This window comes from Drosophila persimilis, unplaced genomic scaffold (assembly GCF_003286085.1).
Source record: "Drosophila persimilis strain 14011-0111.01,24,50 unplaced genomic scaffold, DperRS2 tig00000000-arrow-pilon, whole genome shotgun sequence".
Classification (NCBI taxonomy): domain Eukaryota; kingdom Metazoa; phylum Arthropoda; class Insecta; order Diptera; family Drosophilidae; genus Drosophila; species Drosophila persimilis.
The window spans coordinates 4,563,420-4,582,608 of record NW_020825288.1 but is presented as its reverse complement, the minus strand read 5'-3'; the positions used below and the strand labels follow the sequence as shown (position 1 = coordinate 4,582,608).

Sequence of the window (19,189 nt, the reverse complement as noted above, 5' to 3'; positions counted from 1 at the left end):
GAACCAATTAATGAACTCTTTTTCTACTCTGTTCTGTTCAAACAGCTGTTCGGCCGGCCCTATCGAAAAATACCACGTGCAACGTTAGCGGCTTACGTTCTTGGCCGCTTGCGCTACGAAATTTCGCACGTTGCTGCATCCCTGGCCAACAGCTGGCCACTGTTACGTCAAAATAGAGTAGTGAAAAGGTTAAATTAAATAAAACTATAACAGACCGCGACACTCGTACTGCATGTGACATCTGCTTTTAAACTACGTGTGGACAATGATGATTACGCCCAGCCTTAGTGTGAAATAATGGCCGCGTACTAGGCGGCCCTTATCATCCCCCAGCGAATAAACCCTTGGCACGGGTCAAGTCAGGAGAGCCGCAAAGTTCCCACGATTGCGTCCATACAGTTGCTCTAAAACTGCACGGCGGATGTGCAACTGTCGTGTGTTTGCATCCGCCTAAACGCTGAACGCTCAAGTTCAAGCCGAATGCAGATCGTGCCTTGGCTGGCTTGCGATCGGACTAAGCCCGAAAGCCCGAATTCCACCACGAAGACGAACGACTCTTTCACCACAGTTGGCGCGCAGGCGCTCAAGCCAGCTCTCGGGTGGCTCCAAAGCCACTAAAGCTCCACTTTGCTGGAGCTGCTGGAGCCAGACGCAAGCCAAACGCGCTTCGCTGCCGCCTCATATAAAAACCTTTGCCTCGTTCCGCCGTAGATCTAGCGTTTGAAGAAGTGTAACTGACAGTCGACCGACCGCTTGTTTCGGGCGTGAGTGTGAATCGATCATCGCAAATATCCTGCGAGAACCCAAAAAAATAAAAATAAACCAGAACCAGAATAAAAACCAAAGGAAGAATGCCCTCAAATAATCAATGAGCTGCACATCCTCCTAATTTCTGTGTGTTTTTGTGTGTGTGTCTCGATCGTTTCTTGCACCTGCACTTCCTCTTTAACCAAACAAACGAAATATATAAAAGAAAAAACCAAAAAATTCAGTACAACAAAATGGCCTGCATGAGCACTTCCGGTCGCGTCGTGTGCGGTTCGCGTCGCCAGCAAACGCACAAATTCCTGTGCCAACTCTTTGGACGACAGTCAGGATATGCCACGGCGGTCTCCAGTTCGGGTTCGGTTTCGGGTGCGGGATCCCAGCTGCTGCCCATCGCAAACACACAACAATACCAATTGGTGCGTCGCTTTCATGGATTAAGCTTCAACCTGGGCAAGGATTATCTCGATTTGCTGGTGAGTTCAATGTTTGGCTCGAATCGGATCCGGACATCGGATCGGATCGGATCGGATCGCGGGGTCTGTGGCCAAGCCAGGCCACAACCCGTTAAGCAGGCGTTGGCCAAAAGTGCATTGGCAGCGCGCGCGCGCTCTCAAGTCGATGCCGTGGAGGCGATGCCTTTTTGCGCATGCGCCACGAGTTTGCCGCTAATGCGTCTGCGTGACTTTGGCTTTTGCCTGCTGCCTGCTGCCTGTTGCTGCTGCCACTGCTGCTGCTGCAGCTTGTGGCATGCCTTGTCTTTGTCCGCTTTTCATTTCGCGCTGCAAAAGCCAAAAAGAAAATGAAAGTGAAATTGTTGGCCATTGCTTTTGTGCAAGTAGCGTGAAAAAAACCAAAGGCCGAAGACAGCCCCAACAAATTCCAACAACAACTTGTGGCAGTAGCGCGCCCACTGTCTCGCTGTTGTTGTTGGCGGAAGCTGCCGCATTTATTTATTATTTTGCTTACACTTTTGATACCCTTACAAGAGGTATTACGTGGCGTCTATGAACGAAGAAGATATGCGTGCGTTCGATCATATTTATGGAGTCATATTTATGTCTGTTAACAGATTCAGTGATAAAGGACCTTCGGTTTGAAAAGCAACACTTTGAGAGATATCTCAACAGATATTTCAATAGCGTCCATTGAGATGCTAGAGTATCAAAATCTTCGCCCACTGAAGCCATATTTTCTTCTTGTTTTTGCCTTTTTAACGAAACGCCTGTTTCTGTGTTTTTTCCTTGCATTTTTGCAAGGTGAAGTCTCCTACTCCATCTATCTACGAGTATCTCTCTCTCTGCTGCTTGTCTCCTCTTTCTTTACCCCTAATTATGTCTCTTTCTAGTCTGACTGCCCGTTTGTCATTAATTTTTTTTTATACCGTTGACAAGTCTCTGTTTCTGTCTCTGTCTCTTGTCTCATGTTTTTCTTCCTTGCACATTTTCTTGTTATGTCATTTTCGTTAGTTACATAGAAATATCTCTGTTTATTGCTACCATTTATCAATATTTATGGGCACTGCTTGTTGATTTTTCGCGCCTTATTTTATGAGGGGGGGGAAACAGCTGATTAGGCTTCAATGCTTCTGAAACTGTACGGAAACTCTGACCTGCGCAGAAATCTGAAGTGGAACCACACTGCTGTTCCCCCATTTTTCGTGTTTAACATCTGGATTTGTGTTTGCTTATCAATTGGGAGAACGATTGCTGATAGGAACGCTCAATATTTAATTTGTTTTATTAGAAATTGCATCACTCCGTAACAGGGGGAAAGCTAGAAACAACAACAGAAGAGTACTCTGTGAAATTTGTGTTATCTTAGCAGCAATCGATTTCGAATGGGGAGGGAGACTCAGGATTACTCTAATCGGAATTACTATAGAAAATTCCTAAAGCTATCATTTCATTATTGTTTCCTTTTTTGTTATTCCCATATGAATGTTTTATGCTGGGAACATCGTATTGTATAGCCTCTTCTCTGCCATTATATGTGTAACTAGAGGCATTCCAGACCATTGTTATTGAATGTTCGAATTGTTAATGGTAGTTAATCCATTCACCTTGAGATTAATTGCTTACATGCCCGCCTTGACTATTGCTCGAACCACAATTAGTGCATCAGTTTTCCACTGGTTTTTAGTGTTTTTCTTTAGAGTTTATATAGTTTTATGGCACGCCATTTATGTATGTATGTCTCCTCCCCTCCTCAAGCGAAGGAGCCCCCCTTCCCTGACAAGGCTTTGATTAAATTGCTTTAGCATTGCGAATGCAATAACTAATTTTCTGTGCAGTATTGTAGGCCTTCTGTAGGCATTGGCCATAATGCAATGGTTATCCATGTGCGGAATATCTGTGGCCACATTTCAAGGCCCTGGCATAAATATTTGCCGTGTGCAGGATAGTTTTCAAAAGGTGATAATGTGTTAAAGGGTTAAGTGCTCATTAAACCCCACTTTTAATGGTTGATCTTTTTTTTTTGACACTCGGCAGCAGAGTACGGCCCTGCTCCGGGGGTTAGCGGGTCTCTAGATCGCCCCGGAATAAAGCCAAGAATTAATTATATTATTGTTTATTATTGTATATTAAATAAAAGACGTGTGCGTTTCATTAGGGTGCTGTCTGGGGTGCTTTCGAATATAAAAGATAGACAAAAATTGAGGAAAAAGTAAATAATAATTTTGTATGCAGTTGACGTTGGTTTTTGTGTTTCAAATAAAAATTCATTCAACGCCAAATTGGTTTTATGCCCAACACACAACCCCACACACACACACACACACACAGGCGCAAAGAGAGAGACACAGATACAGCTGGAAACTGATACGTTCATCTATCATAGGTAAACAATAAACAAAACGCAAATAGAAAGCGCACGTCGCAGCGCAGCAGCAGCAGCAGAGCCAACAGAGACGCTTGGCCAAGAGACGCTTTTGGCCAAAAAAAAAAAAACGAAAAAACAAAAAACGCCAACTAATAATAGTCTGCAATGGCAGAAGCAACGGCCAACAGCAACAGAAACAGCTAACAGCTAACAGCCATAGAAGAAATTCACTTTTAACCGTTTCTTTGACTTTCTTCTTCATTTCATTTGGCCAAAAGCAAAGAGAGCTCTCCTCTCTGCCGCACTCCACTCTCCTCACTCTCTGCCCCTGCCTCTGCCTCTGCCCCTGTCTGGCTATTGTCTTGCGTCTTTATCTATGCCCCACACGAATTTGGCAAGCAACTTATTGGCCAGGTTTTAGTATTCGTTATCGTTGACTGGTATATCTTTTGACTCGAATTAGTTTCCAAAACGCTATGCCCCTTCTTCCGCCTTCGGTATCAACTTTTCACTTTCATTGCGAATGCGTGAGATGAAGTCAACCTGTGGATTTGGACTCCGACTCGGACTCGCAGTCGGACTCCGACTTAACGCCAGCGTGTGAATTTGATGGGTTGATACTCTCTCAAGGTAGCGACTTTTCAATTAGATGCCAGATACTTCCCTCTAGATGGAATCCCGTTTTGATTTGATTGATTTCCGTCGATTCTTCTCTCGTGGTTTTTATTTTTATTTAATTTGAATGCTTTTGAGGGTTTGGTCTTGTGAAAGTGAAACCAAAAGCGCGACCTGTTTTCATTGAAATATTTTTGTTTTTTAGAAATTTCTTGTTGTGGGCACGAAAACGTTTGACTTGAGCCAAGTGGTATTTTTGATTGAAATTATACTAAAGGGGACTTTAGTCTTAAGCCATACAATATTTTTTTAAAGATCTCCGAAATGTTTGATCATTTAAGAGCTTACAGAACCAACTACATTTGTGGCTTATAAGTCCCACAGAGACTATTCCCCTCATTCATTCACAATTTATCATTTGTAATGTTTCACTTGTGTGAAAGCCATTAATTTGAGCAGAAATATGTGGCAGAAGCTCTCACGTATAAAAGTAGCCGAATATGCTAAAAGATACATCTGCCGTATCGTAAATCTTTGTCTTCATTTCTGCAAACAACAAAACACTTTCACTTGCGGCCCCAAAACCAAAACCAAAACCAAAACCGAAACCCTGACCAAAAAAAACCAACAACGAAAAAGAAACGAAACCCCGATTTTCTAATGAAAAGTTCTGAATAAATTTCATATGCATATGCAAAATGAATGGAAAATGGTATAATTGTGCATTAAATGCATTGGGTGTACGATTACGATTACGATTATGGTTTAATTGGATTTTCAGCTGTGGTTGAAGGGAATCGAAAACGAAATTGGTTTTTGGGCATGCCTAAGCGGCTTTTGGCTTTGGTTTTGGTTTTGGCTTTGGCTTTAGGCTTTTGGCTTGGGTTGACTTTCATTCAACCTGTCCCTACACCTGCAATGGCTTGTCTTTTGATCGTTTGGTGCTGCTGTTGGAACTGTTGGCTCGTTTGCCTCTTGGCTTTGGTATTTTTGTCGGTTCGGTTTGGTTCGGTTCGGCTTGGGCCCCGGTACTTGCTGACCCAATTCCATGAGAGACGCATGCGTTTTGGTGTTGTCCTAAACTGGTTTCTGTGGTCTCTGCCTTCTGCCTCACTCTCTCGGCGTGTGATTGGCGGCGTCTCTCGGCCAAGTCTGTTAACTGTTAATGATTTCGGCGTTGTTTTCCTTAACAACAAAAATATTTCGAATTTCGATTTGAAAGCCAAAAAGAAGCGCCGCCGCCACCGACACCGCCACCGTCTAGGCCACGGAAGAAACAAAAGCATGGAGCAAGAGCATTGCATAACGCCGGACCAAACCCACAGATCCGCAGATCCGCAGATGGATTTTCTACTGGATGTCAGTCAGCCCCACATTTCATCAATGTCGCTCACCATTCGGATATCTCTGTATAAATTTAATCAATAATTATTGATAATTAGCATAAATTTGTGTATCTTAGGGAAATGAATTTCCCACACTGATTGGCTGCTTTGTGTGCTCGGTTTCTGAGTGCAAATTGCCATTAGTTTCGGTTTAATTTTGTGGACAAAAGGTTGCACCTTAATTAACATTGGAATTCAGTTGATTGCTGTGTCCCCCATTGCCACATTCCCCCAACCCCACTCCAACAATCCAAAGATACTCTATTCAAAATTAGGATAGTGCCCGCCTTTAATTTGCGGCACGCGTCGTGCTTTTCCATCAGTTTTTCCTCTTGGGATTTTGTGATTTTTTCCTGTCTGCACATTTTATGTAATTTTTTTTGGAGTACATTCATTTTGGAGACCCGCCTGATTTACACTTTGTTGCTGTTGCCATTGCAGGATAAACTTGAATTTTTCTGGTTTTCCCCCAACGAACAGGTTTCCAATTTGTCTGGAAAAACATTTTTGTTTGGGTGATGTTTTTTTCTTTTCTTTTGCCTTTGACAGATTGCCATATTTACCGTATCCAATGAACTGCCAGTATTTAATTTATGGATATTTTGGTCTATAAAATAATTCTCTCACCATTTTCGGCCTTTTTTTCCTGAGCTTAGAAGTTCAAGCGTTTTAAAACGCATTCTCTTGGGAGTCCAAGCGTTTAAAAACGCATTATCTTGGAAGTCCAAGCGTTTAAAAACGCATTCGCTTAGGATTGAGGCGTTTTAAAACGCATGCTCTTTGAAGTTGAAGCGTTTTAAAAAGCATTGGCTCGGAAGTTGAAGCTTTTTAAAACGCACGCCAATGAGTCGGCTCAAAACACCTGCGGGTCTTAGACGTTGAGAGACGCGTGTGCGTTTTAAATCGCCCACATGTAGCCGCTGCATTAGCCGGTCGCACGCACTAATTTCAATTGTAAATCGCATTGCGTTGCGTAACATTCAAAGTGGAATTTAAGGTGATTTGTGCATTGATATATGATGGCGGAAAAATGTAACTTAACTGCAAGCTAAAGTAGTTTTTTGGGAAAACTAGTTGAGATCCAGTCGAAGATTATTAATAGGAGATAAATAGATGAATGTGGGGAACTTTGAAGGCTGATTTGATTGGTGCAAGAGCTAAAAAAAACAGTTAATTTAATTAATTTAATTGAATAAAGCGGAATCCCTCGAAGGTGTTCGTGTTAAGAATGCTTGGAATTGGATAGAATGGAGATCTTTCTTTGGGTAATTTATACTTTCGTGGAATTGTGACAGATCACTCTTCTAAAGATTACATTCTAATAGTTTTGTATCCTTTTATTGGTTTTTCTTGGGAATGATGAACGAATGAAGACCCACTTTTATGTATTAATACTGGGGGATTCTCCTCATACTTCCCTTTGCCATTTCTTCAGCGACTTTTCATCTTTATACTTCTTTAGATTCGCAGCATTAAGTTTCCCAATCGATTACATTGAGGGTGCAGTCCGTACCTCCAATAATTGCAATTGTCATAGTTTCTGATGAGCTCAATTTTGAACGCAATGAAACCGTGACGCATTGAGACATCCATCTGTCAATATGTGAGACTCTCGAAGATACGCACATCTCTGGGTGCGTACGGGGTACTGGTGCCTAAGAAACATTCCTTGTGAATACTCGTATACATCATAGATTACCCAGCGTTTGGGGGCAAACACTCCCCAGCACTTGGCATCCACCCTCACTTGAGCTGCGTGAGCGGTGGCATGGTGGCAAGGTGTCTGTTAACACGCATGTTAACCACTTTGCCAGCAACAGACGGTGCCGCTAATGAAGGGAGAAGGCGGTGCCCTCGGCACAGCAACGGCAGAAGAGTTCGAAAATCGAACAGAGAAATTACATACCGCATAAAATCGGCCATGGCGAGCGATTGCCCCCCTGCACACCCCTGTACCCCCCGCTGCCATATCCCCCAGCCATTTACTCATCCCGCCAACGTATCGTTATGTCAGCCACAAATACAAATAAAAGATACAACCACAGCAGCGACATCAATAGCAACAGCAACAGCAGCAGCAGCAGCGACAGCGACAGCGACAACGACGATGACAAAAAGGGAAAGTAAGTCCAAAGCGTCGACTTCGACTTCGTCTTCGACTTCGGCCCTCGGCAGAAAAAAGAGAGGTTCACTCACTTTCTTGACTGTGTTTCTCTGGCTTTTGGCTTTGGCCAATACGCTGCTTCCGCTACGCCATAGGCCCTGTCTGTCATAGCCGATCAAGGCAGCATTAAATATACATTTCTAAAGAAAGGCAGGAGGCGGAACATTGATTGAAATTAAATGTTCTTTCTGGCCATGCCTGATGATCATTATAATTGGAATAATTCCAAAAATTAATGCTTATAAATAGCTTAAACCCCAGTGTAGGAGGTCTACGATCTCAGGTGTTGTGTGAGACCTCCATTAAAATAGCAACATGCAAAGGCAATTGTCTGAAGCAAAACAAAAATGGAATACCATATGCGGAATACAAATTGCCCTAAAAACCAGACAACAACAAAAAACTATGCAGCAAACAAGAGCAAAATTATAACAATAATATGAAATAACAATAAGTAAGTCGTAAAGCCATCAATAACCAAAAATTGTTGCAAAATGTTGCAATTTGGCCGTTTTTTTTTTTCGATCAATCTGTGACATCAATCAGCGCGCGCGCTCTTTGGATTTGCCCTGACACTTGAGTAGATCGTTAAATACTTTCAACATTTCATCTTCATTTTCAATTGCAGCTTGAGATGAGGCCATCATCCCATCCATCCCATTTGGGGGGATGGATGGCGGATTATATCGTGGGAGCGCCTTGAGGCGCAAAATTCAAAACATTTTTGTTTTTTTTTTCTTTTTTTTTTTGGCACTTGTCTTCTCTATTTGCATGGCTTTTAAGCCGCACACTCTTCTTTGAATGCTGCTGCAATTTCCTTTGATCGCTGCGCCCATTTCTCCACCACTTTTTCGCCAATTAAATTAACGGCTCCAAAAACAGTCGAGTATTTAAATGAAAATTGGCAGAGGCACAGCAGAAATCAGCAGCAAATAAACGTAAATTATTTCTTTGTTGCCAAAAGATTGTTATTATTATTTCTCTTTTTTTGTTGTTGTTGTTGTTGCTGAAATCAATGTGAAAGTTGCTGGCCTGCTGATCGGCAGCGGCCTGCTGACTCTTTTGCGGTGTGGCGGCTTTTGCGGTTTAACCTTATCAATCGATTGTAGTCAATCTTTATTGGCCAAAAAGAGTGAACTCTTTTGGGGCTTTTTTGGGGGGATTAACTTTTTAAAACTGCCGTTTTACTGTATCTTTTTATTCACATATAAATCTGCTATTAGATACATGGCTAAATTGGCACTCGGTGATACTTTGAGACCCCTGCCAGCGGAGGATTTGTTTAACTTTGTTGTTAAACTTCAAAATTACAATAGAAAAAGTTTATTGTGACGAGGAATCCTAGAGGATGCCTTCAGACTTTCACAAAATATTTCAGAGGAATCCCTTTGTGCATTACTTACAGAAAGTGAGATATTTCCTGCAGTCCTCCTTCTCTGCACTGCCTGCACTCTTCTAGATATTTCCTTCTTTCATATAACTAACCCCAAACCAAAACCAGCCAACTGCAACGAATCATATCGCACTTCCTACATGGTTAATGTTTGTGTATTTCGCACGCAACAATTTACCAGAAAAATCCAAGAGCTTATAAGTTTTTGATGAAGATCTGCTCCAGAATTGAAGGCAAACTTAAATACTAAATTGATTCATAAAGGTTGAACTCACGACTGAAGAGACCATAGGTTTAGAGACACTTAAACTCCGTTCGGCTTCGTGTGGCACCTGCTGTTTTGTGGTAGGACGCCGAGGCAGAAGACCGACTATAAAAACCATTTAAAAATCATTCAACGTATGCGGGCCACAATTATATGCATTTCTGCACGTTCGCCAAAGAAATGGTAGTGTAATTTTTTCGGTTTTTTTCTTCTTTGTTTTTGCAAATATTAACAAGTGCGAGACTGGCGGAACTCTGTTGGCCATTGGCCACTAATTTTAATTTGGCGCACATATTGAAAATGAAAGTTTCCACGACTCGCATTTAATTGGATTTCTTTTGGAGGGGAGCTACTGCTGCCACTGCCACTGCCACTGCTGCTGCTGCTGTTGTAATTGTGATGCCCTCCGATTTTGTAATACATTTCAGCAGGGGGGGGGGCCTCTCTCGCTTTCTACACGGCTAAAAGCTAAGCCTCAACCGATGTTTATGACATATATTTAATATGAAACTGGGTCATTTACAAGCTCTTTTGAATGGGCTGGGGGATGGTCAACAATTTGGTTGGGTATTTTACGATGTCTCAGCGGAGACCCCCAAAAACGATCATCAATGAAAAGAAACCATCATCGTCGAACCCGTTTTTGGGTCCATCGTCCACACGTGTGCGGTAGATCCGGAGACCAATCAAAGATGATGATGTAGCCAAGGGCGCTGAATGGTTACGGCCACTCGTGGATGATGATGGTCAGTGACTGCTGTGATGCAGGACCCACCGTCAAGTGGGTCAGCACACCACCAGTACGCGTAATCCGTTCACGCCCAGGACCCGCGCCATAGACAAATATTAGATGTAAGAAACGTTTGCCTCCCGTTCCGCCTCTGTGTTGACAAGTTGGCAACATAAAATTTACATGTTATCATGCCTGCATTTGAGTGCGACTCTTATTGACAGACTGACAGATAGACATAGCGACAGATAGACAGAGCCACAGACGGACAGGGCGACTGCTTGAATGCACAAGAAGCCAAACGGCAATTGCATCATTGCATATAAATTGCTCCGGAAAGAAAAAAAGCCAAATCAAGAGACACATTTCGTGGCATTTCGGGGCATTTCGTGGCAACATGTTGCCAGGCAGTTTAGCAGCGCGTGCGGCTTTCGTTTTGGCTTTGATTTTGCGGCCCCCGAAACAAAAGGACTTGGCTTTAACAATAGCGACATTGGCGACAAGGTCAAGAGTCGCTGTGCGAGGGCGTCAACAATAAACTTCAATTAGTTGGCCATTTACTGCTGCTTTTGGCTGCTGTTGGCTGCTGCCTACCGCTGTCGGGCTTTTTGGCTGCTGCAATTTTCCAGTTATTAATTTCGGTCGTCGGGCAAGGCGAAACTTGTTAGCCGCAATTGAAAGTTGTTAACTGACTTGTTTGCTCCTTCAATTATTCACACTTTGTTATTAATTACAGCATTTAACCAAAAACTAATGCAGCCAACCATTCTAAAATCCCTGTTCTCTCTCCGTATCTATGTTTCACAGCAAAACGCCCACAGCTGCAGCCAGAATCTGAAGTACTCGCAGTGCTCGAAGACGAATCTGAGGCAGCATAGCTCGGTGCACACCCAACAGCCCGCCGGTCCTGTCCGAGAGATCCAGATCGATCCGTACATCATACTGGACGACGAACTCAAGTACTTCTATGATGATGTCAGAGATGTAAGTAGGGTCTCCGTGATTAATGGACCTATTCATGGGAATCATTTTTTAACTAAACAAAACCTTAATTATCTTAATGTATGTATTTTCAAAATGAATCAGCTTAAAAAGAGTGTATTTTTGCCATACTTAATATCTAGTGGAAAATTGATTAGAAAATTGTTTTTTTGTATTCATTTTTTTTTTATTAGTTTATTTTCTAACCCAAATATTTATATTATTTGATGATAGTACTTAAACAAATTTCGATGCTAAATACCAAATGTAAAGAGTTAAAAATTATAGTTTAGAGTTTTTTTGACCCTGGATGGTCTTTCTTTTGGGATGTACGTTTGATGTACATGTAAATAGTAGTCGATTTGAGAAAGAAACAAAGAAATATACAATTTTTGTAATAGATTTTGATAATAATATTGAAAATATGTAAAATCCTGAAAATACAAAGAATACTATGAATATTAAAACAATAAACTTATGAAAATAGAGCTCAAGTTCAGATTTAGTAAACAAAAAACATGTAACAACCAACCTATTCAAATCTCGAATACTTAGGAATAAATTAGTTGTTGTTTCTTGTAGATTTGCCTTGAAAAATATTCCCATTACCGCATGACATATATTTGCCTATTTTGGGTTGACAATCTCAAAGATAAATAAACAAATGTATGAATATCATCAATAAATAACAACTAATTCATCAATGTAGACAAAACGGTATCAGATATTTCACTCATCTGTTAAATACGTCATTGATTAGTTGGTTTTTTCCGCCAAACATTCCAAAGGGGATTTTTCTTTCCGCAATATAAGCAAACACAAACCCAAGAACAAAGAATAATATTTGATGCTATATTTGGCAGTTGCTGCAATCGGGAACATCCCAGCCGGAGCTGGACACCATCGCCAGCTACTACTTCGATGGCCAGGGTAAGGCCCTGCGGCCCATGGTCACCATGCTGATGGCCAAGGCGATAAACTATCATTTGAACAACGAGTCACAGTAAGTGTTGTTTGTGCTTCGATTTGGGTGTTCCATGTAGCACAGTGTACATAATTAGCATGGCTTTGCGAAATGTGCGCATTTTTTGGGCCAAATTAAAGCCCCGCCATAGACATAGTCGTATGTAGTCGTATGTACACATGTGGATGGGATACACTCGCATCGGAGCCATATTGAATGGTAATGTGTGCTCTTTACAAAATACTATTGTGCCCCCTATCGCCTTGACAGCCAATTAGTACACAAACAACGACAGGTCGCTCTCTTCTCCGAGATGGTACACTCGGCCAGCCTGGTGCACGACGATGTCATCGATCAGTCGGACTTCCGACGCGGCAAGCCCAGCGTTAACGCTCTGTGGAATCATAAAAAGGTAAAGATCTTCGATTGCACACCCCGCATGTCGGGCTATATGTTTGCCAAAATCAAATAAAACCAAGCAGCGATCAGCAAGCAGCAAACAGCAGCCAACCGCAAAGGCAATCATCATGCAGCTAGCTCCCAACTCTGACTTTGACATCAATTTGTTGCGTATTTCGATTTGAAGTGTTTATTGACTTTGTCAACATCTTTGCCGTCTTGCATCACTTTGTAAGGCCTCAAAATCAGATGCCTCTTCATTAAATTTAATCATAGCCCTCATACCCCGCCATAGGCCACATTCCAGCCTGCATTTACCCTTTCGACATGTGTCTTTTAAAAATTGAAATGCATAAATTAATTCCACACTTTCGAAGAGCAGGAGGCATCATTCAACAAACCGTCAAGCAGCTTTAATTTCTTGTCTTTGATTGTATCTCTCAGCCTCACATCTTAGTCACATGTCAGTGGAGTGGATAGCGTCTTTTGATGATTTTGTGCTGCCTTTACTGTTAGCTGTTTTAGCTCTTGCCACAGTTAACGGGTTTCCTTTGTCCATGTTGCCTGAACTTTTGTTATATGTATGTATTTTTCTCTCGTCTCTCGTCTTTCTTCTTCAGGTCACAATGGCTGGTGATTATATCTTATCGATTGCCTCAATTATGATAGCCCGTCTCCGCAGCGACGATGTGACGATCGTCTTGAGTCAGGTAAGAAAAATGTTGCATTACGAAGACAATCCAATGACGAATACCCAAAGGGGGAACTCCTTTTTGGTCGGGAGAAAGGTATTTTCGCTGAAAAAAGATGAGTCTTACAGATGAAATCTAGTATTCCCGAAGGCCAGAGCCTAAACCTTAATGAAACGATAAATATAAACTTGTTAATCATCAAAGGCGAAGAATCTTTAGTCAGAGAAGGAGGTGATTAATGAAGCAGATTGCTCGAATGGTAGTCGTATATCAAAGAAGAAGAGTTTAGCCTTCTTTAAGTTTTTAAGTTCTTTAAAAAATGCATTATCACGTAACCCTTTTAAAAGCACCGGCACTCCAACCCCATGATATTTAAGGATTCTCAAATATTCCAGGCTCTAGGTAAGACATGGACTTCCAAAGCTAAGAATCAGAGCTTCCTCATGTAGCTGTACATTGTTCCCGGAAGTATAAGCCGTACTCTCACCTCCCCTTCCAATATTTCATCATCGATCCAAGTTCATTGTGCTTTTTGGACTTTAAGTACTCAACCCTAAAGATTTGTGCACCCACAACCACAAAAATAAGCTAAATATACGAGGTACCTCGCACATTTTTTGCTTCTAGTTAATTGCCGAAGCAAACACACAAATACCCCCCGTACGAGTAGTGCCGATCTACTATTTGTCCAAGTCGTTTGGTGTGGGCAAAGATGCCATCAAGAACTGACCGAAAAGAAAAAAAAATCCCGGATTCGAATGAATTTTGGTTAGATCTACAGATCTGTGTGTTGTGTGCGTTTCTGGGAGTACGTAATCGAATAAGGTGCCAAATTTCACACAATTTCTGGGCAAACAGGAGAGTACTTTTGTCTTTTGGTACACGCGTTTTATACAAAAAAATTATGAAAGTTGCTTTAGCGGCTGTTCGGTTACAACATTAAACAGAAACCAGTCAGTCCCTGAGGGGCACACATGGGGCAGCACAAATCATTCGGCCTGCCACTTCCTGCGTCCCTGGGAATCGGCATTCATCCAAGGTTTGCCCTTCGCCGGAGTTCGTGCAACTTTGCAACGGCATGGCATTCACTTTTCCATGTTTCGCTTTGTTCAATGCAAGTTCTTGCTCGTCCTTGCTGATATAAAATTCCGCACAAATGCTGGGCTACGGGCATTGTGCAACGTGTCTCTCGCCGGCCCTCACGTAGTTTCTATAAATTTCGAATTAGTCACACCTGCCAATTTCACTTTCGGCCGTGGCCGCGTGTGTGAGAGTGAAACTAGATCTGCTCCGCACGGATGCTGAGGTGTCTCCACATGCTCGTATGTATCTGCGAGTATCTCTGCGAGTATATCTATCGCATATTTACACAATCGACCGAGCCAAGTTAATAGCCCGAGCAAACACTATAAACTTGCCTACGTTTTCGGGCTACACATTGTCTCGGATCTCCATATCCATCTCTCCCCTGGTTTTTTGAATTCGCCAAAAAACATGCGTAACATCTTAGGCTGGAACCAAGAGGTGTGGCCCAAGGCGGCCGCTTTGTGAGTGCTCGAGGTGCTCATGCATATGCCAATCTAGGAATTATCATACCCGTGTCTCTATCGGATCACATCTCAGATCTCATTAGCATACCAAACATTCAGTGTGGATCCCACCAAGGGATGAACAACCAAACTTTCTTTAGTCTTAGAGCCGGCTCCAGACTATTTATCTTTTCTTGCAGGAACGTGTTCTGTAAATATGTATACAGGTTTATCCCAGTTCATATTTAAATTGCAGCTTAATAAATATTTCTTAGATATTTATTGCTATGCTTCTAATTTTCATAGTTTCCCTAAAAATTCCACCTCTCGCCAATTGCTAACCATATTTTAAGCATATGGCAATAAAAACCAATCCAATCTCTTCGTTAACTACCAAATATTGTATCCAAATGTTTAGTGTTTGATATTCTTCCACCTTTTGCTATATTTCTTTCTATTGACAAACGACTTTTGGCAGGTTCTTCTTTCATCTGCTACGACAATCGACGGCATAAACCCATGTATTTTTGTCAGATTTTCTTATTAAACATTCCGTGCGCGTGTCTGAATAATTTCAACGGCTTCTAAGACGTTGATTGCATTAAAAAAAAAGAAGAATAATGATTAGAATTTCAGTGACTCTTAATCGAGTGGATTTATGACTTTTACTGGGTATTGGGTTAAACCAGTCCGTTAAGTTTGATTGTTACGCCCTCGGAATGCCCAGACAATGTCAGATATAAATGTACTTCAAAGAAAATGCGACCATTTAAAGTCACGCATAATGATTCGTATCTACTTTGCTAATTTCATGACCAATTCGCATAGAAATCTGGCCACATACATATGTATGTTACATTTTAAACGTTTCTGTGGATAATAGTTTAATATAAGCCCCCAATCTAGCGGACCATTCGTTTCTTATTTTAAGTGAATTTTCTTTTAGCCAATATTTCCTTTGTCGAAAAAGAAAATTCCCAAGTACGTGCCACACGAAGAGTTGCTTCGGGGCAAACAGCTTTTCTTTACGGCTGCCTTGAGGCGAAAGACTCCGTAAACTGCGCTCGCGTTTTGCGGTTGAGTGAAAAAATGTGGCAAACCCAAGGCATTGGCCGGGTTTTGGCAGCATTTTGACTTTATTTGGTGGCTAAGAAGGCGGCTTTGTGTTAATTTGACGCGTATATGGCTCGAAATGCATTTTGTTGGCCGCATTGTTGAAGCTCACGCACTTGTCGCTCTAGCTTGTGCGCTGTTTGTGTCAATTAACATTGAAAGTCAGGTAGCAGGCAGATTTTGGCCAGAAACTATTGGCCAGCTATGGCTGCCTCGCCTTGAGCTCCTTGGAAACACACAGCCACAGATCAGAAGCGCCCACACAGACGCATACGCACACGCACGAACACACGCACACGCACTGTAGGCCGAGTGTTTGCCAAAGATTTTGACAAGTGTCTGCTAGTTTTTGGGGTCCGAATGAATGAAATTGCCTATCGAAAGCGAAATGGAAGGGCGTGCCAACCAGCCATCGATTTGTGTGCAAACAAAATTGGGCATAGAAATAGTGGACAGGTAGGTAGTATCTGAGAGCTGAATGAAACTGTGTTTGCCAGAAATATTTGGCACAATAGTATTTGCTCTTTGCATTTGAGGCTCCGTTCAAGCGGAAGTTACGTACCATACAAAATGGCTGCGCCCCTACAGCATGCCTGACGGAACACCGAAAATAGCCACAAATTTTGCATTTTATTGTGGGAATCTTCACGGGGATTACAGAACAATCGAACGTGAAGCGATAACCATATCTTTTGTGACATATTTACGAGCCATTGTGCGGAATACTTAAAACACCATTTATTTGCAGATATTAACCGATTTGGTTCAAGGCGAGTTCATGCAGCTGGGCTCAAGGGAAACGGAGAACGAGCGTTTCGCCCACTATCTGACCAAGACATACAGGAAGACCGCATCGCTGATTGCCAACGCACTGAAGGCGGTGAGTAATCGTTATCGGCATGCAACCGTGCAGCAGCGGCATGCAGTGCAGCCTCTGTGTTTGTCTCTGTCTCTGTCTCTGCGGATAATTCAGCGATTAGTGTGCACGCAGGCCGTTGTCATTGTTCCCATTTGCACCGCACAGCACCGCCGATTGCAATTGACTTTGAACCTAACCCAACCCCGCGCTCTCTTGCAGACCGCCGTCATTGCCCAGGCCGATGATAATGTTGCTGAAGTGGCCTTCCAGTACGGACGAAACATAGGCCTGGCCTTTCAACTGGTCGACGACATGCTGGACTTTGTCTCATCCACCGAACAGATGGGAAAGCCAACGGCGGCAGACCTCAAACTGGGCCTGGCCACGGCTCCAGTTCTCTTTGCATGCGAAAAGGTGAGTACACGGGCCAGCGGTAATTGCCCCTAGATAGCTTATAGATACAAAATGCTTGAAGATATTTCCTTATTGCTGTGACAACAGTTGATCGATCCAGTGTGGAATAATGCAAACACCAGAGCAGGTCTCTCTGTGTGCGCATGCATCTAAAGTGCCTGCCCGGGCATGACCGGGTGATGCCAGCGCAGCGATGATATCATGTGTGGTGGGTGGGTGGTGGCCGGCTGGAGATGCGTCTGTAAGTCGATTGCATATGGGACCGATTAGCGCCTGCGGCCATACCCATTTGCTATGCAGCCCGCGATTAGCGGACGCGTGCGATGCGTTTCAAACAGCGCGCTTTTGAATGCCAGTGGCCCGCGGATGCATGTGCGTTGGCAAATAGTAAAAGCCAGACAGCAAAAAACCACCCGCCCAACCCACGCTGAGACCTTGCATAATTGAAATATTTGGCATTTCTCGCCTCTTGCAGTACCCCGAGCTGAATCCCATGGTGATGCGACGCTTCAGCGAGCCCGGAGATGTGGAGCGGGCCTTTGAGCTGGTGCACAAGTCGCACGGACTGGAGCAGACCCGCTTCCTGGCCAAGAAGCACTGCAACGAGGCGATACGGCTGGCCCAGGAGCTGACGGAGTCGCCCTACCAGAAGGGCCTACAGGTCGTGGCCGACCTAGTCATCAACCGCTTGAAGTAGAGCGTAATGAATCAGAACTACAATTTAAATATACTATAATGGAATTACAATATGTAGGCTAAGAGCGGGCCACACTCGGTGTTCGGATTAGGTTTTTGCCGGCACATAAACGAATAACGTCAAATTGTAAAGAAGATTTATTATTTAGTTTTTAGGCATCTGTTGTTGACACTGTAAATAATTGCATAAAAACAAACAAAACAAAAACAAAATAAACGGCAACGTTTGCTGTACATAAAAACGAGATGTTCATGGAATTTTTAAAGAAATTTTATATGCAATGTTTTTGAGAGAATATATTTATACGAAATACTATGTGTGTGTAAAGCCAACAAGCAAATTGTACAAATCTTTCTTCTAAAATGGAAATGAATCAAACCCAAATGGAATCGCGAATATGATTTAGCTACAACTTTTGAGGGAACTTTCCTTCCGGCTACGCTATTTCTAAGGGAGAAAAAAAATCATATATAGTCAATGCAACAAAGAAGACAGAGTGCAGAAGGATATTTATAAAAGAAAGACAGCCCTAAATAATACGCAAACAACTAAAGTTCTATTTATGCTTAATATTTGTTTAAGGCATTTCGTGCCTAAATGGTTCAATGGTCATTGCCTGCACTCTTCAGATCCCCCCTTCGGACAGCACAAAAATATCTTATTTAAAGTCTTTATTTAATTTAACGGAATTAAGTTGAATTTTTGAACCATTCGCGCATGAAATGCACATATACAATTTGTTGTACATGTAAAGAAAAGCCCTTCCCCTCCCCTAAGAGGATTATATGACAAAACAACGCTGCCCAGTCTTAATTTTAATAAAATCTTATTTTCTGCAATAATAATTAATAAGAAATTCAAACAAAATCGGACGACAAGAAATATCTACAGAATCGCATGAAAAAAGGAAAAAAACACTTCTATATAATATAATTTAAGTTTTTATTTTAATTTATGCAGCAAAACCTCAATTAAGTCAGTCAGCAACTTTTGTTTTTTTGTTTCGATAGAAATCATTAAATGGTTTAGGGCTCCTTTACAGCCTGCAATACTGAGGTCAAAAGAGAGAACAAACTAAAACCAAATCTTGGGTAGAAATCAATTTAAAATGGGTGCTGAGGACACGATTTGGCCCCCCACAGGTTATAGAGTGCGAATGCTGAAACGGTGGAAATGTTGTTGATATTGATAACTTTAACTACGATATTTGTATACCTAATGAGATGAATAAAAATTCGATTTTGTAAAATATTTGTGGGAAACAAATTTATAAGGGTACAAACTTCTTTAAATTGGTTCATTTTGGATTAAAGCTTAAATTCCTGATTGTTTCTCACACAAAGATACTATGCTATCAAAGAATCATTAAGCACACATGCCCCAAAGGCAGCCTGCCACACT

At 42.1% G+C, this 19,189-nt stretch overlaps 1 protein-coding gene across 1 annotated transcript; it reads left to right on the top strand.

The window, feature by feature from the left end:
* Positions 1–231: 231 nt before the first annotated feature.
* LOC6595026 (decaprenyl-diphosphate synthase subunit 1) lies at positions 232–19,039 on the top strand. The gene is made up of 8 exons (XM_002019955.2): positions 232–1,241; positions 10,948–11,124; positions 11,985–12,124; positions 12,356–12,497; positions 13,105–13,194; positions 16,567–16,698; positions 16,897–17,091; positions 17,567–19,039. The coding sequence occupies exons 1-8, from the start codon at positions 1,002–1,004 to the stop codon at positions 17,786–17,788; spliced, it is 1,338 nt and encodes a 445-aa protein (XP_002019991.1). The 5' UTR covers positions 232–1,001; the 3' UTR covers positions 17,789–19,039.
* Positions 19,040–19,189: the final 150 nt, after the last annotated feature.